The sequence below is a fragment of the Carettochelys insculpta genome, chromosome 30, assembly GCF_033958435.1.
Source record: "Carettochelys insculpta isolate YL-2023 chromosome 30, ASM3395843v1, whole genome shotgun sequence".
NCBI classification, from domain to species: Eukaryota; Metazoa; Chordata; order Testudines; family Carettochelyidae; genus Carettochelys; species Carettochelys insculpta.
In genome coordinates this window covers 16,153,965-16,177,395 of record NC_134166.1, presented here as the reverse complement: position 1 = coordinate 16,177,395, position 23,431 = coordinate 16,153,965, and the positions used below count along the sequence as shown (strand labels likewise).

General features: G+C 61.3%; 1 protein-coding gene across 1 annotated transcript in view; it reads left to right on the top strand.

The window, feature by feature from the left end:
• The first annotated feature begins 3,979 nt into the window (after positions 1-3,979).
• The window catches only part of POU2F2 (POU class 2 homeobox 2), an 85,364-nt gene continuing 65,912 nt past the window's right edge, over positions 3,980-23,431 (top strand). The window contains exons 1-8 of the mRNA XM_074980657.1: positions 3,980-4,122; positions 5,785-5,847; positions 6,162-6,199; positions 6,399-6,455; positions 7,803-7,916; positions 8,229-8,429; positions 8,658-8,763; positions 9,367-9,458. Of these exons, the coding sequence (XP_074836758.1) occupies positions 4,095-4,122; positions 5,785-5,847; positions 6,162-6,199; positions 6,399-6,455; positions 7,803-7,916; positions 8,229-8,429; positions 8,658-8,763; positions 9,367-9,458 (699 nt within the window). The 5' untranslated portion in view covers positions 3,980-4,094. The remainder of the gene's footprint in view (positions 4,123-5,784; positions 5,848-6,161; positions 6,200-6,398; positions 6,456-7,802; positions 7,917-8,228; positions 8,430-8,657; positions 8,764-9,366; positions 9,459-23,431) is intronic.

The following is a 23,431-nucleotide window of genomic DNA, read 5'->3' as shown; positions in this document are numbered from 1 at the left end:
GAAGTGTAATGCAGTTGTCAGTAGTGAGCGATGGGCAGGGCTGTCTCCCTTTCTGCACTGCTCCCCCAGCCTCCAAGCCTGCCGGCGGCGGGGTACAGGGCCTGGGCATCTCCCCTCTAGGGGACACCAGCTCTGATCTGCCCCAAGGCTAGGGCCTGGCTTGCTCAGGTGGGGGATGGGACAGAAGGCCAGGCCACCCCAGGGTGCCAGCTCCTGTATGACCTCATTCAGTGCCCGTTCATTGGCTTGCCTGTGTTGGGGGCTCCCCAGAACTCAGGGTAGCACTTTCCCCTATCTCCCCACAGCCTCCAAAGCAGCAGGCCAAGCTGTGGCCCCTCCATGCCTGCAGCCTTGTGTCAATAAGGGAGGGCTGCAGTGACCCCCTGGCCCTACTCCCAGCCCCCTGATGGGACAGTGCCCAGTCTAACAGCAGGGAGGCGAGGCTGAGCTTGGAGCAATCCAGAGCCAGGTGTGGGAGGGGGGACACCAGTTGTGGGGCTAAAGAGGGATGGCTGTGGGTGGGAGTGGCTCTCACTGCAGCCCCATTGATCTTCCCATCCCAGCTCAGCCACAGGCCTTTGTGCTGCAAGCTTCCCAACAGCAGTGCCCTGCCAGGATTGTGGTTGCAGGGTATTGGCAGAGCACAGGGGTGTAGTGGGCCAGAGCGGGTGGGGCGGGCCTGGGAGTCAGGACTCCTGGGTTCTCTCCAGGCAAGGCCCTTCCTGCTGCCTCTTTCACCATCTCATCCCAGGAGGCTGGTGTGCACGTGTGGGTTTGTGTTTTCATGCTCACGTGCGCATGTGTATCTGTGTTCCAGCAGGGCGCCTGCTTCTCTCCTGGTGTGTATTTGGGAGGGGAATGTTTCCCTAGTTCTGGGCCCTGGTGGGAAGGAGACATATGAGCGTTCAGCCGGTCGTTCGCCTGCTGTTGTCTTTCCCTCTGTCCACCTTGTAGTCCTGTTTCCTAGTGTTTGCACCCTCCCATTACTGATGAAAACTATTCACGCTGGAAATGCATCAGAAGGAAGTCACAAGGCACCTGCAGTGCAAAGAGCATTATCGTGGGGCCACAGGATTGGTTCTCTTGCACATTATGGAGGGATGGGAAGGGAGAGCTGGTGTGAGAAAGGGGGATGCAGATGAATGTGCAAGCGCACAGGAAGGGCAGGTCAGTGTGCAAGATGAGGTAAAATGCAGATGAGTGTGCAGGGGCAGGGACAGGGCAAGAACTGGGGAGTGTGTGGGGAGGAGTTCAGTGTGTAAGACCAGGGGAAAGTGCCAAGGCAGCACAAGAGGTGTGCAAAAGCAAGCTCGTGTGCAAGCGGATGCAGACAGGCGTGCAAAGGGGAGAAGTCTGTCCACCTTCCCCAGGACCCCATGAGGCCTGGCATTGACACCTGCCCTGCGTGTCTCTCCTGCTTGGGGTGAGGCGGGCGCCAGGTCTCACTCACGTCCACAGTTCACCTCCCGCACCTGGGCCTCGGCGGCCTGAGGAGCGGGAGCAGCAGGTTGGCAGGTGGGGGGCGGGGCAGGTGCAGTGCCCTTCCCCCGCACTGCATTCCTCTGCTCCCCGTACTGGTAGGTGTGTTCCCTTCCCCCCCCCCCCTGCAGCCCCCATGGACCCCTGGAGCAGAGCCACAGGCCACGGAGCGCCTCCCCCAGCCCCTCACCCCCCCCGCCCCATACTCTGGACAGCCTGGCAGCCCCGCACCACCTGTCCCAGCCCCCTGCGGCCGCCCGCAGCGGTAGGGGAACGGGCAGCCTCGGAGCCCCTCACTCCCGAGCCGCAGTGCCCGGCGCTGGGCGTGAATTTCACGGGGCTCTGCTGCCCCCTGGCGGACCACGGCTGAGGCGCAGGTGCAGGCTCCGCAGTTGCTCTGTGTGTGTGTGTGTATACACACGGGACCTCTGGTATATGCCTTCAGTTTGTCAGTGCCAGGGAACTCTTGCACGGCCTCACTGGATTCACGCGTCTGTGCCAGGTGCTCAGTAACACAGCAGGTGCACGTCACACGCCTGATGTGTGTTTGTCTGTGCTAGGGGCTCTGTCATGAACCAGCTGTGCATAGATCTGCGCCAGAAGCTTGTCGCACACCAAATGTGCTTGTGTCTGTGCCAGAAGCTCTGTAACACAGCAGGAGTGTGCGTGCACATCGGGGTTCTGTCACATGACAAGTGCATGTGTCTGTGCCAGGAGCTCTGTCACATGCCCAGTGAGCGTGTATCTGCGATGGGGTCTCTTTCACATGCTGAGTGTGCATGTTTCTGTGCTAGGGGCTCCGTTGCATGCCGAGTGTGTGTGTGTGTGTGTCTGTGCTGGGGTCTCTGTCACACGCTGAGTGTGCATGTTTCTGTGCTAGGGGCTCCGTTGCATGCTGAGTGTGTGTGTGTGTGTGTCTGTGCTGGGGTCTCTGTCACATGCTGTGCGCATGTTTCTGTGCTAGGAGCTCTACTGCACGCCGAGTGTGCGTGTGGCTGCACTGGGAGCTTTGTTGCACGCTGAGTGTCCGTGTCTGTGCCAGGAGCTCTGTTGCAGGCTGTGTGAATGTTTCTGTTCCAGAAACATTTTTGCATAGTGAGTGTGTTTGTGCTAGAAGCTCCGTTGCATGCTGCGTGTGCATTTCTGTTCGGGGAGCTCTGTCACACGCTGAGTGTCTGTGCTGAGAGCTTTGTCGCACGTTGAGTGTGTGTGTGTGTCTGATCTGGGAGCTCTGTCACACGCTGTGTCTGTGCTGGGAGCTTTGTTGCACATTGAGTGTGTGTGTCTGATCTGGGAGCTCTGTCACACGCTGAGTGTCTGTGCTGGGAGCTTCGTCGCATGCCAAGTGTGCACGTGTCTGTACCAGGCGCTTTGTCTCACACGTGTGTGTCTGTACTGGAAGCTCTGTCACCTGCTGAGAGTGCTTTTGTCTGTGCCAGGAACTCTGTTGCACACCAAGTGTGCATGCGTCTGTGCTGGTATCTCAGTTGCACGCCAAGTGTGGATGTGGCTGTGCTGGGAGCATTGTTGCTGGCCGAGTGTGTGTGTGTGTGAGTCTGTGCTGGGAGTTCTCTCACATGCTGAATGTGCGTGTGTCTGTGTTGGGAGCTGTCGCATGCCGAGTGTGCATTTGTCTGTGCCAGGAGGACTATTGCCCACTGACAGTGGGTGTGTCTGTGCCAGGAGGTCTGTCGTATGCTGAGTGTGCATACGTGTGTGTCAGGAGCTCTGTTGCATGATGCGTGTGCATGTGTCTGTGCTGGGAACTTTGTCGCACAGTACATGTGTGTTTCTGTGCTGGGAGCTCTGTCACACACTGTGTGTTGTGTGTGTGTGTGTGTGAGAGAGAGAGAGCTGGGAGTGCTGTCACACACTGTGTGTGTGTGTGAGAGAGAGAGCTGGGAGTGCTGTCACACACTGTGTGTGTGTGTGAGAGAGAGAGAGAGAGCTGGGAGTGCTGTCACACACTGTGTGTGTGTGAGAGAGAGAGCTGGGAGTGCTGTCACACACTGTGTGTGTGTGAGAGAGAGAGAGAGAGAGCTGGGAGTGCTGTCACACACTGTGTGTGTGTGAGAGAGAGAGCTGGGAGTGCTGTCACACACTGTGTGTGTGTGTGAGAGAGAGAGCTGGGAGTGCTGTCACACACTGTGTGTGTGTGAGAGAGAGAGAGCTGGGAGTGCTGTCCCACTGTGTGTGTCTGTGCTGGGAGCTCTGTTGCACACTCTGTGTGTGTATGTCTGTGTCAGGAGGTCTGTTGCACACTGAGTGTGCATGTGTCTGTGCTGGGAGCTCTGTTGCACACTCTGTGTGTGTGTGTCTGTGCCGGGAGCTCTGTTGCACACTGAGTGTGCATGTGTCTGTGCTGGGAGCTCTGTTGCACAATGTGTGTGTGTGTGTCTGTGCTGCAGGCCCTGTTGCACGCTGGGTGTTTTCCTCACCCTTCTCCTCCCCTGCAGTTTCCTCCCAGCTGCTTCCTGCTGCGCCCCCCCCCCCCGCGCTCCTTCCCTCTCTCCTCCCCGGGGGGGTGCTGGGATCTCTGCCTGCTCTGCCCCTCCTCAGTCACTCACGCCCCATCCTTGCCCCGCCGAGCACCATGCAGCCAAGCCCCCCCCGCCATGGTGAACCCCAACAGGTGGCTGTCAGGTAGGGATGGGGGGGCTCCTCGCAAGTCCAGCCCACCCTTACTCAGCAGGGATGGCTCTGGGCCCACGGGTGGGGATGCTTGCGGGGGGGGGGGATCTGGCTGGGGGGAGGGGCTGTCCGGGGGGGCATTGGCCATGGGGGCCCTGGCTGTAGGGTTGGGACTGGCCTTGGGATGGGGGCTAGCCATGAAGGTGGCCAGGTAGTGAGTCACTGGCCCTGGGGAGAGGGGCATTGGCTGTGGTGTAAAGGGGCTGGCGGTGGGGAGGGGGGCTGGCTGTGGGGGGCCTGGCTGTGAGGAGGGGGGCTGGCCAAGGGGGGGGCTGGCTGGGGTGGGGGGGCTTGGCAGTGGGCAGGGGAAAATGGCTGGGCAGGGTTGGCTGTTGGGGGACTGGCTGTGAGGAGGGGGCTGGTGGGGGGGCTGGCCGAGGAGGGGCTGGCTATGGGGAAGGGGGCTGGCTGAGGGTGGCTGGCTGTGGGGAGGGGGCTGGCTGGTGGGACTGGCTATGGCAGGGGTGACCCTGGGGGAGTCCAGCAGGTTGGGGGGTATTTTTAGCCCTGAGTTTCAGTAAATCTGAGGCTGTTTTTAAATCAGCTAAAATGCGAAAGGGAAACAGATAGGGGAAGTGAAAGTGCTGGGGGGTAGAGGGGGTGTGGGGCCTTGCCCTGCCCCCCAACCTGGCCTTGGCTGTTCACACACAGGTCCCCCCAGCAGGCCAGCCAGTCTCTGGCAAGAGGTGAGGGGGAACTGCCCCCCCCACTCGGTCCCACAGTGCTGGGGCTATGGGGCTGGGCACTGCCAATGCCTGTGTGGGGCCTGGACTCTGGGATGGGGTGTTGCGGGGGGGGGCGGGGCTGGGCCTCAGGCAGCCCCACGTGAGGAGAATGCTGCCGGGCCGAGAATGCCGGGTGAGGGGGCTTGGTCCCCCAGCCCTCTGTGTACCCCATCCTCACTGTAGCCCCGTCCTCTGCCCCCAGCCCTCAGCCAGGGCCCCATCCTTTCTCTGGCCCTGAGCCCCCACCGGCTGAGCCCTGCCTCCCAACCCAGGAGCCCCCCCCCCGCCCCCCCTCCATTTCGGGGGTTGTGCCGCTGACTCAGGCCCTCATGCAAATGAGGAGCAGGCGGCTCTCGGCAGCTCTGGGCTAGAGGCCCACTGCTCCTGGGGCCCGGGGCTGGGCTGGGGGCCGGGACCCCACTGGGCGCTGGAGGGAGAGCAGGCAGCCCAGAGGAAGGGGCGATTCCTTGGGGTGAGCAGGGCAGGACGGGGGCTGGCCTTTGGGTCACCCCAACTTTGAGTCGGTGGGGGAGGGGCTGGGGGAGGAGCCTGTTGGGGGGTTGGGCTGACAGTTTCCATCTGTGGGTGGGGGGGCGCCCCAGCATGACAGTACCGAGCAGGGGGGGTGGAAGGGCCTAGGTCCCGTTCCCGCAGCTGGGCCAGGTCTGGGCTGGCGCCCCCTGGAGGGGACAGGCCCATGTCCCATTCCCTGCCCCCCAGAGCCACACAGCCCACCCCCAGGCTGGACTGACTGCCCCCCGGCCACTTGCTGAGTCCCAGGCCTTCTCACGGAGCTCTGGGGGCAGTGGGGCCCAGTGGTCAGTCGGGGGAGCCGGGGAGGCCTGGGTCCCAGTCCCAGGTGTTGATGGTGCCCCATCCCTCTCTCCAGAACTAAGAATGTCTAAAGCCCTGGAGCTGGAGAAGGCGCGAGTGGAGCTGCATGGTGAGCGCACAGGGACCCTCTTGCCTCCCTGGGGCTGCCCCCGACACCCTGCTTGGGGCACCCAGCTGGCCTGGGGTCTCTTCCCTCCAGCAGTGCTGGTGACAGGGGTCAGGAACGAGGCCCTTGGAAGAGGGGGGCAATGCTGGGGGCTGCGAGCCTGCAGCAGGAGGGTTGGGGGGGTTGAGGTCCTTGGGTGGGGGGCAGCCCTGGGGTGGGAGGGGGACGGCTCTGGGACAGGGGCAGAGAGTGGATCGCTGCTGGTGGGGGTTGGTCCCTGCGGGTGGCAAGGGGAGAGGGACGCAGGGTCATTTTCTCTCTTGTTCCAGACACAGAACGAAATGGCCCCGACACAAACCACCAGGTAAGTCGGGGTGGGGGGGGAGGTGATGGGGGAGAGCCTGTGGGGGGAGCATGGCAGGTGGCGTGGGGCTGGGGAAGAAGCTGTGGGGTGGAGGGGGAGTCGCTGGGTCATAGTGAGGGCAGAGCAGTTCTGGAGCACGGGGGGGGCACAGAAGGGTTCCCAGCCCTCCACTGACTCCGGGGTTCCCCGTCTGTCGTAGACCCAGCAGAGCAAAGCAGCCCCGTTTTCACTGGCCCCCACTGGCCCCAGCCCCAAGGTAACAGCAGGGCCTGGTGGGAGAAAACTGGGGGTCCAGTGCCTTACAGTGGGGAGTGCTAAGGGGCCGGGCCAATCAAGGGCAGGCAGGGCTGGGGGGCTGTGCCTGGAGGGTGGGCGCTGGGCTGTTGGGGACAGGCTGGGCTGGGGGGCTGTGCCTGGGGGGTGGGCACTGGGCGGCTGGGGGCAGGCTGGGCAGGGGGCTGGGCGGTTGGGGGCAGGTGGCACCGGGGGGGCTGCGCCTGGGGGGTGGGTGCTGGGCAGCTGGGGGTTGGGCGGCTGGGGGCTGGGTGGTTGGGGGCGGGCTGGGCAGGGGGCTGGGCAGTTGGGGGTGGGTGGCTCCGGGGGGCTGCGCCTGGGGGGTGGGCGCTGGGCAGCTGGGAGCAGGCGGCGCTGGGGGGTGCGCTGGTTCCCGGGGGTTCCCCGTTCCTGTTTGCCCGCGGCCGGTGGCCGCCTGCGGGTGATGACTCAAGGGTGGGGGTGGGGGGAAGTCCCGGAGCCCCCGGGGCGGCAGCAAAACAGGAAGCAGCTCAGCAGGGAGGGGGTGAGAGAGAGCACAAGTGAGCGCCCCGCCCCCTGGCCCCACATCAGCCCCCGTCTGGGAGCTGAAGCCCCTCCCCTCAGCCCTGCCCCCGACACCCAGCCCCCCTGTGGGGAAGCGTCTCCCTCCAAGCCCAGGGGGAGGTCGAGTTTGACTGGCCTGGTGCCAAACACTCCCCCTGCCCGGCCCCCCACCCACCCTCCGGGGAGCAAGTCCATGCCAGGGCCCCTCTGCCCCGAACCATTGGGCCCCACCATGACCCTTGAACTCCTCTGACCCCCACCAGCCCCCTTCTGTTCCCTGATCCCCACACTGCCCACCTGTGTGGCCTTCCTCTGCCCCCGTCACCTTCTGTCCCCGCCAGGCCCCCTCAGCCCCCCACTCTGTGCCCCCCAGGCCCCCTCAGCCCCACATTCTATCCCCCCTAGGCCCCCTCAGCCACCCACTCTGTGCCCCCCAGGCCCCCTCAGCCCCACATTCTATCCCCCTAGGCCCCCTCAGCCCCCCACTCTGTGCCCCCCAGGCCCCCTCAGCTCCACATTCTATCCCCCTAGGCCCCCTCAGCCCCCCACTCTGTGCCCCCCAGGCCCCCTCAGCCCCACATTCTATCCCCCCTAGGCCCCCTCAGCCCCCCACTCTGTGCCCCCCAGGCCCCCTCAGTCCCACATTCTGTCCCCAACCGGCCCCCTCTGGCTCCTGTGCCCACATGTTCTAACTCCCATACGCCCCACTCTGAGCCCCCACTGGGTTCCTTTCTGATCTCAGACCCCCACTCGGCCTCCCCACTCCCTGGCTTCTCTCCCCCAGATCAAGGCGGAGGACTCCACGGCCCTGCCTCCAGCTCCAGCACCCGGCCCCCCTGCCCAGCAGCCGCAACTGCCCCAGGCCCAGCTCATGTTGGCTGGCAGCCAGCTGGCTGGGGTGAGTGGGGGCCCCGGCGGTGGGGGGTGCGAGGGCATTGCGCCCAATTTGGCCCCAGGGTGGAGACTGGCTGGCCTGGGGGGGGTGCATGGGGCCTGTCTCCCTAGGGTCTGCCAGCCCAGGGCGGGAGGAGTGGGGCTGGGGCATAGGATTGCTCTGGTGGGGGGGGCCCAGGCTGGTTCTCCTGCACTGAGGGGGGCTGGCGGGGGCTGCTTTGCTGCTTGCTGGTGCTGCTGGGGGGGGTGCTGGGACTAACCTGCTGCTTCCTGTCTCTGCGCCTCTCCCCCCCCGCCCCGCCCCGCCGGCCCCCAGCTCACGGCCCTGATGCCTGCCCAGCAGCAGCTCCTCCTGCAGCAGGCCCAGGCGCAGCTCCTGGCTGCAGCGGTGCAGCAATCCAATGCAGCTGCCGCAGCCAATGCAGCTGCCAGCCAGCCGCCAGGGGGAGAGACGCCCCAGAGCCAGCCGCAAACACCGCAGCTTGCGCTCTCGCAGCCTATCCAGCTCACTGCACAGGTAAGGGGCAAAGCCAGTGGGCGTCACTGCACTGGGCACTGGGGGGTCACTGCACCAGCGCCGTGTGTGGGGACTCACCACCATGCTGGGCACTGCAGTGGGCACTGCGGGGACGTGTGTGTTCACTGCACCATGGTGGGCACCACAGGTGGGGGAGCTGGCACTGGCCAGGTGCTGGGGCTGCATTTGCCCTCTGGGCACCACCCCTGACACTCCCCTGCCCCTCAGGACATCCAGCAGCTCCTGCAGCTCCAGCAGCTGGTGCTCGTTCCTGGGCATCACCTCCAGCCGCCCACCCAGTTCCTGCTGCCGCAGGCCCAGCAAGGACAGCAAGGTGAGCCTGCCCCTCCCCCGCCCTGCCTGCCCCCGCCCTCCTTCCATGCCCTGCCCTGCCCCCCCGCCTCCTGCCCCCTGCCCTCCCCCCACCCTCCCTTCATGTCCTGCACCCTGCCCTGCCCCCGCCCTCCCCACACGTCCTGCCCCCTGCCCTCTCCCCACCCTCCCCACACGTCCTGCCCCCTGCCCTCCCCCCGCCCTCCCTTCATGTCCTGCCCCCTGCCCTGCCCCCGCCCTCCCTCCGCGTTATGCCCCACCTGCCCTGTTCCCACGTCCTGCCCCCCTCCGTACCCATTGCCATGTCCCACCAGCGATCTCCCCCAAGTACCCTATGCCCTGACCCACGGCCTGCCCCTGCGCCCAGCCTTGGTGCCCTGATCGACAGCGATCTCCACCCATCCCCTGCCCCCCACCACCCTGGCCTGCACACCCTGTGCCGAGCTACCTGCTGGCCCTGCTTCCCTGCCCTGCACTGGCCTGTGCCCACCATCGTCTTCCTGCTGTATTCGGCCAGGGCCCAGCGGTGCCGCTCTCTGCCCAGGTGAGGGGCCCTGAGGCGGGCGCGTGGGGGGTGTTGGGCTGACTGTCTCTCCTCCCACAGGGCTGCTTCCGACACCAAATCTCTTTCAGCTACCTCAGCAAAGCCCCGGGGGGCTCCTGCCGCCCCCCCCCCGTGCCGGGCTGCCTGCACAGGTGAGCCAGACCGCGGCCGGGAGGGGTCGGGATTCGCACCCATCTGTCCGTCTGTCCATCCTCCCACTCCCAGGTGTCCTTCCCTGCTACGGCACCCAAGTGAAACCCTGGGGGTTCCTCTCGCCCTCGGCCCCCTGGGACCAGCCCTTTGAGCCTGCAGCCCCTGGACCATGCTGGGAGCCCCCCGGGTCGGACCCCTTGGGAGCCGGGCCCCAGGCACTGCAGAGCTCAGCCCGTGGGGCGCAGGCCAGAGGGACTGGGGGTCAGTGGGCACAGATGGCAAATACAGCCCAGCCCAGCTGGGGTGGCCCCAAGGCCCAGGGACTTCTCCTGCCCCCCTGCCAGCCCTTGTCCTCTGTCACCACCGTGTCCCAGCCTTTGTCTTCTGGGCTTGCACCTGGGTGGGGCCAGACCCACAGCTGCCTCCCTCCCACCTGGAGAAAATGCCCCTCCCCCCCAGTCACCACATGGGGAAACTGAGGCACGACAGTGTGTAAAAGTCCCACTCCACCACTCTCCATCTGCCATTTGTCCATTTGCCACTCTCCAAACCCTGCTGTCTGTCTGTCCATCCATCTCCCCCAGGCATCTGTCACCGACTCCCATGCTTGGCTCATACAGTCTCTGGGGACTCAGCCGGCCACACACAGGAGGTTACTGAGCACTGAGCCCAGCACAGAGCTTTCCAGCCTATGGCCTGGCCCCCCAGCACTGTCCGGCTGAGTCTGCCCTGCAGCCGGGGGGCTCTGCCTGGGCTCTGCCCCACCCCATCCCACAGCCCCTCCTTCTAGCAGAGCCTCTGAGACCCCCCAGCAGCCCCTCCCCTGTCCTTCGTCCTCTGCCAGGTAACCAGGGGCGCCTGGGCCCCTCTCCTCCGCCTCACCTCTCCTCCGGCCTTTGTCCCCCACCCTGGCTGGGACCTGCTGGGCAGGGCACCGGGATCCTCTCTCTGCAGCCCCTTGTCCTCCCCCTGGCCAGGCCCGGCTGTGCCACCCGCACGCGGTCTGCCGGGCAACCGTCTCTGGGGTCTCTCTTCTCCGGCTGCTGCTGGCTAGGGCCCCCGTTCTGTGGTGGTTCTGCAACAACCACCTCCCTGTCCCCTCCCGCCTTACACCAGGGACCCGAGTGCCCCCCGCAGGCGAAAGCGCCGAGCCCCCCAAGTCCCCCACTTCCTCACACCTGCCCCTGCTTTGAGTCTGCCCACAGCGGGGTCATGTAGCCGGGGACCTGGGGCCGTTCCGGGGTAAAGCACCAGTGCCCCCCGTAGCACAGATGCCCTCCACGTGGCAGCCCTGCAGGTGCAGCTTCCCCCAGGAGCTGGGTGTTGGCGCCGCCCTGGGATGCAGCCAGCTCAGGGCAGAGTGATGGGAGTACACCACGAAGCGCCACCCAGACTGATCTGGCTGCAGCTTCCCCAGAGCCCACCCCACGGCCAGGGCCTTGGAGCTCTGCTCCGGTGTGCACAGGGCGTCTCTCCCCCTTGTCGTCCAGGGAGGGTTGCCAGAACCGGGCCGTGGCTCAGAGCAGAGAGTCCCCGGCACTGCTCAATCCAGAGCTCCCCGTCCAGCTCGTCCTTCTTGCCCAGCTCCCTTGGGGGCTGCCAGGGAGCTGCAGTGGGGCACAACCCGCTGGCATTGCCCCCCCATGAGAGCCAGGACCTGCTGATAGGTCTGGGCATGGCCCATCCCTCACAGCCTCCACGTCAGCTGGCTCTGGGCTCAGCTGGACCCTCCCCACCTCCTGGCCCAGACCTGACTCCTCTGCCCCCCACCCCCTGTACTTCCCGGCTCTCATGGTCTGTCCAGCATCTGGGAGGGGCCCTGGCCCCTCTTCCCTGGGAGACAGGGTCCCTCCAGGTCTGGCCAATGACACAGGTACCTCAATGCAGGCTCAGCAGAGTCCTGTGCCCTGCTCAGTCACCAACCCACCGGCGCTGGAGGGGGCCTGCGTCCCTGGAGGGCGAACGGAAGCTCCCAGAGCCTTGGGGGTTGGTGATGGTGGCTCTGCCCTGGCCTCAGGCCCCAAGGCATTCCCAGGAGCCCTGGGAGGTCCGTAGTCATGACTATTGGCCTCCCAGCCCGTCTAGGTCCTGCCCAGCCTAGGCTGGGGTGGGCATCGCACACGCCAATGGCATTGAGCGTGCAACAGCCCCCACTCAACCGGACTGTTCCATCCTGCAAGGAGATCAGCCCCCCAGGGAGGCTGGAAGGAGGAGCTGGAGGAGGCTGGAGGAGGCCCAGGGGCCAGGCCATAGGCTGGAGAGCTCTGACCTCTCTGCATGGCCTGGGCTTCTTTCCCAGGAACCCTGATGGGGGGCACCTGAGGGGACCTGGGCTCCCCTCTCCACCCAGTGGACAGCCAGGTTGGCTGGAGAACAGCTGCTGGTGTGAAGGCAGCTCCCCTCTGCGCTCTGCCTGCCGGCCAGAGCAACAAGGAGTCTGGCAGGGCCTTACAGATGAGCCCGGGCACGAGGCCACTCACTCCCGCTGCTGCCTGCGGGGAAGGGGCCAGGGCCCAGTGATGGCTGTAGCTGAGCTCTCTGGATGGAACCTGCCTGGCTCTGCTCCACACGCAGCCCCTCAGTGTCAGCACTCGGGCACCGCGCCAGCCCAGGCTGGGCAGGGCTGCACCTGGGGACACAAAGGTCTGGCTGCTGCTCTCAGGCCCCTGCGGAGCGGTGCTCCCTTCTCGCTGGGCCAGAGCAGTGGGAGCAGCTCGGGCTTCCGGCAGGGCCAACCCAGCACTGTGGCCAGGCCAGGGCCGCCCACCCTGCAGCCACAGCACATGCCAGAAGGGAAGCCGGCCGTGGCTGCCTCTGGGGAGACACCGCTTAGGCCCCATGGCAGTGGCACAAGGGTCATAGAGCACAGGCCCCTCAGGCAGGAGCGCAGGTGTTCAGAGCCCCAGCTCCATACAGTCCTGTGAGGGTCTGTAGCGCTCTGGGCTGTACTACTTCCACACTCGTACCGCTTCCTACGCCTGTACCGCTCCCACACTCGTACCGCTTCCTACGCCTGTACTGCTTCCTACGCCTGTACCGCTCCCACACTCGTACCGCTCCTCGCCTGTACTGCTCCCTATGCCTGAACCACTCCCACACTCGTACCGCTTCCTACACCTGTACTGCTTCCTACGCCTGTACCGCTCCCACACTCGTACCGCTCCCTCGCCTGTACCACTCCCTATGCCGGTACCGCTTCCTACGCCTGTACTGCTTCCTACGCCTGTACCGCTCCCACACTCGTACCGCTTCCTACGCCTGTACCGCTCCCACACTCGTACCGCTTCCTACGCCTGTACCGCTCCCACACTCGTACCGCTTCCTACGCCTGTACTGCTTCCTACGCCTGTACCGCTCCCACACTCGTACCGCTCCCTCGCCTGTACCACTCCCTATGCCGGTACCGCTTCCTACGCCTGTACCGCTCCCATACTCGTACCATTCCCTTGCCTGTACCACTCCCTACGCCTGTACCACTTCCACACTCGTACCGCTCCTCGCCTGTACTGCTCCCTATGCCTGTACCACTTCCTACGCCTGTACCGCTCCCACACTCGTACCGCTCCCTCGCCTATACCACTCCCTATGCCGGTACCACTTCCTACGCCTGTACCGCTCCCACACTCGTACCGCTTCCTACGCCTGTACCGCTCCCACACTCGTACCGCTTCCTACACCTGTACTGCTTCCTACGCCTGTACCGCTCCCACACTCATACCGCTTCCTACACCTGTACTGCTTCCTACGCCTGTACCGCTCCCACACTCGTACCGCTCCCTCGCCTGTACCACTCCCTATGCCGGTACCGCTTCCTACGCCTGTACCGCTCCCACACTCGTACCATTCCCTTGCCTGTACCGCTCCCTATGCCTGTACCACTTCCTACACCTGTACCGCTCCCACACTTGTACCGCTCCTCGCCTGTACCACTCCCTACGCCTGTACCACTTCCACACTCGTACCGCTCCTCGCCTGTACTGCTCCCTATGCCTGTACCACTTCCTACGCCTGTACCGCTCCCACACTCGTACCGCTCCCTCGCCTATACCACTCCCTATGCCGGTACCACTTCCTACGCCTGTACCGCTCCCACACTCGTACCGCTTCCTACGCCTGTACCGCTCCCACACTCGTACCGCTTCCTACACCTGTACTGCTTCCTACGCCTGTACCGCTCCCACACTCATACCGCTTCCTACGCCTGTACCGCTCCCACACTCGTACCGCTTCCTACGCCTGTACCGCTCCCACACTCGTACCGCTTCCTACACCTGTACTGCTTCCTACGCCTGTACCGCTCCCACACTCATACCGCTCCCTCTCCTGTACCACTCCCTACGCCTGTACCACTTCCACACTCGTACCGCTCCTCGCCTGTACTGCTCCCTATGCCTGTACCACTTCCTACGCCTGTACCGCTCCCACACTCGTACCGCTCCCTTGCCTGTACCACTCCCTATGCCGTAACCACTTTCTACGCCTGTACCGCTCCCACACTCGTACCACTCCCTCGCCTGTACCACTCCCTATGCCGGTACCGCTTCCTACGCCTGTACCGCTTCCTACGCCTGTACCGCTCCCACACTCGTACCGCTCCCTCGCCTGCACCGCTTCATACGCCTGTACTGCTTCCTACACCTGTACCGCTCCCACACTTGTCCCGCTCCTCGCCTGTACCACTCCCTATGCCGGTACCACTTCCTACGCCTGTACTGCTTCCTACGCCTGTACCGCTCCCACACTCATACCGCTCCCTCTCCTGTACCACTCCCTACGCCTGTACCACTTCCACACTCGTACCGCTCCTCGCCTGTACTGCTCCCTATGCCTGTACCACTTCCTACGCCTGTACCGCTCCCACACTCGTACCGCTCCCTTGCCTGTACCACTCCCTATGCCGTAACCACTTTCTACGCCTGTACCGCTCCCACACTCGTACCACTCCCTCGCCTGTACCACTCCCTATGCCGGTACCGCTTCCTACGCCTGTACCGCTTCCTACGCCTGTACCGCTCCCACACTCATACCGCTCCCTCGCCTGCACCGCTTCATACGCCTGTACTGCTTCCTACACCTGTACCGCTCCCACACTTGTCCCGCTCCTCGCCTGTACCACTCCCTATGCCGGTACCACTTCCTACGCCTGTACTGCTTCCTACGCCTGTACCGCTCCCACACTCGTACCGCTCCCTTGCCTGTACCACTCCCTATGCCGTAACCACTTTCTACGCCTGTACCGCTCCCACACTCGTACCACTCCCTCGCCTGTACCACTCCCTATGCCGGTACCGCTTCCTACGCCTGTACCGCTTCCTACGCCTGTACCGCTCCCACATTCGTACCGCTCCCTCGCCTGCACCGCTTCATACGCCTGTACTGCTTCCTACACCTGTACCGCTCCCACACTCATACCGCTCCCTCGCCTGTACTGCTTCCTATGCCTGTACTGCTTCCTCACCTGTACCGCTTCCTATGCCTGTACCGCTCCCACACTCGTACCGCTCCCTCGCCTGCACTGCTTCATACGCCTGTATTGCTTCCTACGCCTGTACCGCTCCCACACTTGTACCACTCCCTCGCCTGTAACGCTCCCTCACCTGTACCGCTCCCTATGCCTGTACCGCTTCCTATGCCTGTACTGCTCCCACACTTGTACCGCTCCCTCGCCTGTACTGCTTCCTACGCCTGTACCGCTCCCACACTCATACTGCTCCCTCGCCTGTACCGCTTCCTACACCTGTACTGCTCCCACACTCGAACCGCTCCCTCGCCTGCACCGCTTCATACGCCTGTACCGCTTCCTACACCTGTACCACTCCCACACTTGTACCGCTCCCTCGCCTGTAACACTCCCTCACCTGTACCGTTCCCTATGCCTGTACCACTTCCTATGCCTGTACTGCTCCCACACTTGTACCACTCCCTCGCCTGTACCGCTTCCTACACCTGTACTGCTCCCACACTTGTACCGCTCCCTCGCCTGTACCAATTCCTATGCCTGTACGACTTCCTACGCCTGTACCGCTCCCACACTCATACTGCTCCTACGCCTGTACTGCTTCCTCACCTGTACCGCTTCCTATGCCTGTACCGCTCCCACACTTGTACCGCTCCCTCGCCTGTACCGCTTCATACACCTGTACTGCTTCCTACAGCTGTACCGCTCCCACACTCGTACCGCTCCCTCGCCTGTACCACTCCCTATGCCTGTACCACTTCCTACACCTGTACCACTCCCACACTTGTACCACTCCCTCACCTGTACTGCTTCCTATGCCTGTACCGCTCCCACACTCATACCACTCCCTCACCTGTACCACTTCCAACGCCTGTACTGCTTCCTCGCCTGTACCACTTCCTATGCCTGTACTGCTTCCTCGCCTGTACCGCTTCCTACTCCTGTACCACTCACACACTCGTACCGCTCCCTCACCTGTACTGCTCTCTTCCCTGTACCACTTCCTACGCCTGTACTGCTTCCTCGCCTGTACTGCTTCCTATGCCTGCACTGCTTCCTCACCTGTACCGCTTCCTATGCCTGTAGTGCTCTGTCGCCTGTACCGCTTCCTACACCTGCACTGCTTCCTCGCCTGTACCGCTTCCTACGCCTGCAGTGCTCTCTCGCCTGTACCTCTCCCTATGCCTGTACCACTTCCTACACCTGTAGCACTCCCTCGCCTGTACCGCTCCAACACTCATACTGATCCCTCGCCTGTACCGCTTCCTACGCCTGTAGCGCTCCCTCGCCTGTAGCGCTCTCACATCTGTACCACTCCCTACACCTGTCCCTTTCCCAGCACCCATACTACTCCCATGTCTGTACTGCTCCCTTGCCTGTACTACTCCCTACGTCTGTCCCTTTCCCAACACCCATACCGCTCCCACATCTGTACCACTCCCTCGCCTGTACCACTCATAGAATCCGAGGGCTGGAAGGGACCTGAGGAGGTCATCTAGTCCATCCCCCTGCTTCAAGCAGGATCAACCCCCACTAAGTCATCCCAGCCAGGACCTTGTCCACCCAAGACTTAAAAACCCCAAAGGATGGAGAAACCACCACCTCTCTAGGCAACACATTCCAATGCTTCACCTCCCTCCTGGGGAAGTAGTTTTTCCTAACATCCAACTTGCACCTCTCCCTCTTCAACTTCGGACCATTGCTCCTTGTTCTGCCATCTGACACCACTGAGAACAGTTTCTCACCCTCCTCTTTAGAGCTCCCCTTCAGGAAGTTGAAGGCCGCTATTAAATCACCCTCAGTCTTCTCTTCTGTAAACTAAACAAGCCCAAATCCCTCAGCCTCTCCTCATAGGTCTTGTGCTCCAGCCCCTTAATCATTTTTGTTGCCCTCCACTGAACCTGCTCAAGCAAATCCACGTCCTTTCTACACTGGGGGGCCCAAAACTGGACACAATATTCCAGATGTGGCCTCACCAGTGCCAAATAGAGGGGAACAACCACTTCTCTAGATCCACTGGGAATGCTCCAAATGCACATTAGCCTTCTTGCCTACAAGCGCACACTGTTCACTTACATCCAGCCTTTCATCCATCATAACCTCCAGGTCCCGTTCCGCTGTACTGCTGCTGAGCCAGGCGGTCCCCAGCCTGTAACAATGTTTGGGATTCTTCCGCCCCAGGTGCAGGACTCTACACTTCTCCTTGTTGAACCGCATCAGATTTCTTTTGGCCCAGTCCTCCGATTTATCCAGGTCCCTCTGGATTCTCTCTCTACCCTCCAACATATCTACCTCTCCCCCTAGTTTTGTGTCATCTGCAAACTTGCTGAGGGTGCAATCCAGTCCCTCATCCAGGTCATTAATAAAGATGTTGAATAACACCGGCCCCAGAACCGAGCCTTGCGGCACTCTGCTTGAAACAGACCGCCATCCAGATATTGAGCCATTGACCACTACCCATTGGGCCTGACCATCAAGCCAGCTTTCTATCCATCTTATAGTCCAAGGATCCAATCCATATTTCCTTAACTTATGGACAACAATGTTGTGGGAGACTGTATCAAAAGCCTTGCTGAAATCAAGGTATATCACATCCACTGACTTCCCCATGTCCACAGAGCTTGTTACCTCGTCATAGAAGCTGATCAGATTGGTCAGGCAGGACTTGCCCCTGGTGAATCCATGTTGGCTACTTTTGATCACTTTCCCCTCTTCCTAGTGCTCCAAAACAGATTCCTTGAGGATCCCCTCCATTATTTTCCCAGGGATTGAGGTAAGGCTGACGGGTCTATAGTTTCCTGGATTGTCCTTTTTTTCCTTTTTTAAAGATGGGCACTACGTTTGCTTTCTTCCAGTCATCCGGGATCTCCCCTGATCTCCAAGAGTCTTCAAGGATAATGGCCAAAGGTTCAGAAATGACATCTGTCAGTTCCTTCAGTACCCTTGGGTGCATTAAATCCAGACTCATGGACTTGTGCACATCTAATTTTTCTAGATAGCTCAGAACTTGTTCCTTCCCCACAGATGGCTGCCCTCCATCTTCCCATACCGCATTGTCTAGGACTGTCATGTGGAATTGACTTTGTCCGTGAAGACTGAGGCAAAAAAGCATTGAGTACTTCAGCTTTTCCTGCATCATCTGTCACTAGGTTACCTCCCTCATCCAGTAATGGCCCCACACCTTCTCTGATAACCCGTTTATTGTTAACATGCCTGTAGGAACCCTTCTTGTTACTCTTCACCTCCCTTGCCAGCTGCAGTTCCAACTGTGCTTTTGCTTTCCTGATTACTCTCCAGCGTTCTCCAGCCGTATGTTTATATTCCTGCTTAGTCAACTGTCCACATTTCCATTTCTTCTATGCATCCTTTTTGAGTTTAAGCTGACTAAGGATTTTCCTGTTGAGCCAAGCTGGTTGCCCACCATGTTTGCATTTCTTACTATGCAGCGGGATGGTTTGTTCCTGTGCCTTCAGCAAGACTTCTTTAAAATATTGCTCGTTCTCTTCAAGTCTTTTCCCCTTAATTTCCCAAGGGATCCTGCTCATCCATTCTCTCCGGGATGAGAAGTCTGCTCTCCTGAAATCAAGGGTCTGTAGTTTACTACTCACCTTTCTTCCTTTTGTCTGGATCCTGAAATCTACGATCTCATGGTTGCTGCAGCCCAGGTTTCCTCCCACTTCTGTTTCTCCTACTAGTTCTTCCCTGTTTGTGAGCAGCAGGTCAGGTTGCGCACAGCTCCTGGTTGGTTCCTTCAGCACTTGTACCAAGATGTTATCCCCAACATTCTCCAAAAACTTCCTGGATTGTCTGTGTGCTGCTGTGTTGGTCTCCCAACAAATGTCCAGATGATTAAAGTCTCCCATGAGAACCAGGGCCTGTGATTTGGAAGCTTCACTTAGCTGCCTGAAGAAATCCTCATCTACTTCATGTCCCTGATCTGGGGGTCTATAACAGACACCAACTACAACATCACCTCTGTTACTCCCACCTCTAAACTTCACCCAAAGACACTCAGCTGGATTTTCTCCTTCCCCATACTGGAGCTCTGAGCAATCACACTGCTCCCTCACGCACAGCGCAACTCCTCCTCCTTTCTCCCGTCTGTCCTTCCTGAACAGTTTATAACCTTCCATGACCTGCTCCAGTTATGCGAATCGTCCCACCAAGTCTACGTTATTCCAACCACCTCGTACTTGTGTGACTGTGCCAGGGCCTCTAATTCTTCCTGGTTGTTCCCCAGGCTCCTGGTATTTGTGTACAAGCATCTTAGAGAAGGGGCCGATTGGCCCACTTTCTCCTCTTCACCCGGGAAACCCACTTGATTGTTCCCTCCTCCTTCCCCACTTACCTCAGGGCTTGTGTCACCTCCCCCCGACGAACCTAGTTTAAAGCCTTCTCATTAGGTTTCCAAGCCTGCCCGCAAAGATGCTGTTTCCTCTCTTCATTAGGAGGATCCCGTCTCTTCCCAACAATCCCTGTTCAGGAAAGAGAATCCCGTGGTCAAAGAAACCAAATCCTTCCCTGCTACACCATGTACGCAACCACGCGTTTACCGCTGTGATTCGACGATCCCTACGCAGACCCCCTCCTTCCACAGGGAGCACAGACAAGAACACCACTTGTGCACCGTATTCCTTCCTAGGGTTACGTAATCTGCTGTGATCTCCCTACGCCTGTCCCATTCCAACACCCATACCGCTCCCACATCCGTACTGCTCCACTTGCCTGCACCATTCCCACACCCATACCGCTCCCACATCCGTACTGCTCCCCTTGCCTGTCCCATTCCAACACCCATACCGCTCCCACATCCGTACTGCTCCCCTTGCCTGTCCCATTCCAACACCCATACCGCTCCCACATCCGTACTGCTCCCCTTGCCTGTCCCATTCCAACACCCATACCGCTCCCACATCCGTACTGCTCCCCTTGCCTGCACCATTCCCACACCCATACCGCTCCCACATCCGTACTGCTCCCCTTGCCTGCACCATTCCCAACACCCATACCGCTCCCACATCCGTACTGCTCCCCTTCCTGTCCCATTCCCACACCCCTACCGCTCCCACATCCGTACTGCTCCCCTTCCTGTCCCATTCCCACACCCATACCGCTCCCACATCTGTACTGCTCCCCTTGCCTGTCCCATTCCCACACCCATACCGCTCCCACATCCGTACTGCTCCCCTTCCTGTCCCATTCCCACACCCATACCGCTCCCACATCCGTACTGCTCCCCTTGCCTGCACCATTCCCAACACCCATACCGCTCCCACATCCGTACTGCTCCCCTTCCTGTCCCATTCCAACACCCATACCGCTCCCACATCCGTACTGCTCCCCTTCCTGTCCCATTCCCACACCCATACCGCTCCCACATCCGTACTGCTCCCCTTGCCTGCACCATTCCCACACCCATACCGCTCCCACATCCGTACTGCTCCCCTTGCCTGTCCCTTTCCAACACCCATACCGCTCCCACATCCGTACTGCTCCCCTTGCCTGTCCCATTACCACACCCATACCGCTCCCACATCCGTACTGCTCCCCTTGCCTGTCCCATTCCCACACCCATACCGCTCCCACATCCGTACTGCTCCCCTTCCTGTCCCATTCCCACACCCATACCGCTCCCACATCCGTACTGCTCCCCTTGCCTGCACCATTCCCACACCCATACCGCTCCCACATCCGTAGTGCTCCCCTTGCCTGTCCCATTCCCACACCCATACCGCTCCCACATCCGTACTGCTCCCCTTGCCTGTCCCTTTCCAACACCCATACCGCTCCCACATCCGTACTGCTCCCCTTGCCTGTCCCATTCCCACACCCATACCGCTCCCACATCCGTACTGCTCCCCTTGCCTGTCCCATTCCCACACCCATACCGCTCCCACATCCGTACTGCTCCCCTTCCTGTCCCATTCCCACACCCATACCGCTCCCACATCCGTACTGCTCCCCTTGCCTGCACCATTCCCACACCCATACCGCTCCCACATCCGTACTGCTCCCCTTGCCTGTCCCATTCCCACACCCATACCGCTCCCAAATCCGTACTGCTCCCCTTGCCTGCACCATTCCCAACACCCATACCGCTCCCACATCCATACTGCTCCCCTTGCCTGTCCCATTCCAACACCCATACCGCTCCCACATCCGTACTGCTCCCCTTGCCTGTCCCATTCCAACACCCATACCGCTCCCACATCCGTACTGCTCCCCTTGCCTGCACCATTCCCACACCCATACCGCTCCCACATCCATACTGCTCCCCTTGCCTGTCCCATTCCCACACCCATACCGCTCCCACATCCGTACTGCTCCCCTTGCCTGTCCCATTCCCACACCCATACCGCTCCCACATCCGTACTGCTCCCCTTGCCTGTCCCATTCCCACACCCCTACCGCTCCCACATCCGTACTGCTCCCCTTCCTGTCCCATTCCCACACCCATACCGCTCCCACATCCGTACTGCTCCCCTTCCTGTCCCATTCCCACACCCATACCGCTCCCACATCCGTACTGCTCCCCTTGCCTGCACCATTCCCAACACCCATACCGCACCCACATCCTTACTGCTCCCCTTGCCTGTCCCATTCCAACACCCATACCGCTCCCACATCCGTACTGCTCCCCTTGCCTGTCCCATTCCAACACCCATACCGCTCCCACATCCGTACTGCTCCCCTTGCCTGTCCCATTCCAACACCCATACCGCTCCCACATCCGTACTGCTCCCCTTGCCTGTCCCATTCCCAACACCCATACCGCTCCCACATCCGTCCTGCTCCCCTTCCTGTCCCATTCCCACACCCATACCGCTCCCACATCCGTACTGCTCCCCTTGCCTGCACCATTCCCACACCCATACCGCTCCCACATCCGTACTGCTCCCCTTGCCTGTCCCTTTCCAACACCCATACCGCTCCCACATCCGTACTGCTCCCCTTGCCTGTCCCATTCCAACACCCATACCGCTCCCACATCCGTACTGCTCCCCTTGCCTGCACCATTCCCAACACCCATACCGCTCCCACATCCGTACTGCTCACCTTGCCTGCACCATTCCCACACCCATACCGCTCCCACATCCGTACTGCTCCCCTTGCCTGCACCATTCCCACACCCATACCGCTCCCACATCCGTACTGCTCCCCTTGCCTGTCCCATTCCCACACCCATACCGCTCCCACATCCGTACTGCTCCCCTTGCCTGCCCCATTCCCACACCCATACCGCTCCCACATCCATACCGCTCCCACATCCGTACTGCTCCCCTTGCCTGTCCCATTCCCACACCCCTACCGCTCCCACATCCATACCGCTCCCATATCCGTACTGCTCCCCTTGCCTGTCCCATTCCCAACACCCCTACCGCTCCCACATCCGTACTGCTCCCCTTCCTGTCCCATTCCCACACCCATACCGCTCCCACATCCGTACTGCTCCCCTTGCCTGCACCATTCCCACACCCATACCGCTCCCACATCCGTACTGCTCCCCTTGCCTGTCCCATTCCCACACCCCTACCGCTCCCACATCCATACCGCTCCCATATCCGTACTGCTCCCCTTGCCTGTCCCATTCCCAACACCCCTACTGCTCCCACATCCGTACTGCTCCCCTTCCTGTCCCATTCCCACACCCATACCGCTCCCACATCCGTACTGCTCCCCTTGCCTGTCCCATTCCAACACCCATACCGCTCCCAAATCCGTACTGCTCCCCCTGCCTGCACCATTCCCAACACCCATACCGCTCCCACATCCATACTGCTCCCCTTGCCTGTCCCATTCCAACACCCATACCGCTCCCACATCCGTACTGCTCCCCTTGCCTGTCCCATTCCAGCACCCACACCGCTCCCACATCCGTACTGCTCCCCTTGCCTGCACCATTCCCACACCCATACCGCTCCCACATCCGTACTGCTCCCCTTGCCTGCACCATTCCCAACACCCATACCGCTCCCACATCCGTACTGCTCCCCTTGCCTGTCCCATTCCCACACCCATACCGCTCCCACATCCGTACTGCTCCCCTTGCCTGTCCCATTCCAACACCCATACCGCTCCCACATCCGTACTGCTCCCCTTGCCTGTCCCATTCCAACACCCACACCGCTCCCACATCCGTACTGCTCCCCTTGCCTGCACCATTCCCACACCCATACCGCTGCCACATCCATACTGCTCCCCTTGCCTGTCCCATTCCAAGACCCATACCGCTCCCACATCCGTACTGCTCCCCTTGCCTGTCCCATTCCCACACCCATACCGCTCCCACATCCGTACTGCTCCCCTTGCCTGTCCCATTCCAACACCCATACCGCTCCCACATCCGTACTGCTCCCCTTGCCTGTCCCATTCCCACACCCATACCGCTCCCACATCCGTACTGCTCCCCTTGCCTGTCCCATTCCCAACACCCATACCGCTCCCACATCCGTACTGCTCCCCTTGCCTGTCCCATTCCAACACCCATACCGCTCCCACATCCGTACTGCTCCC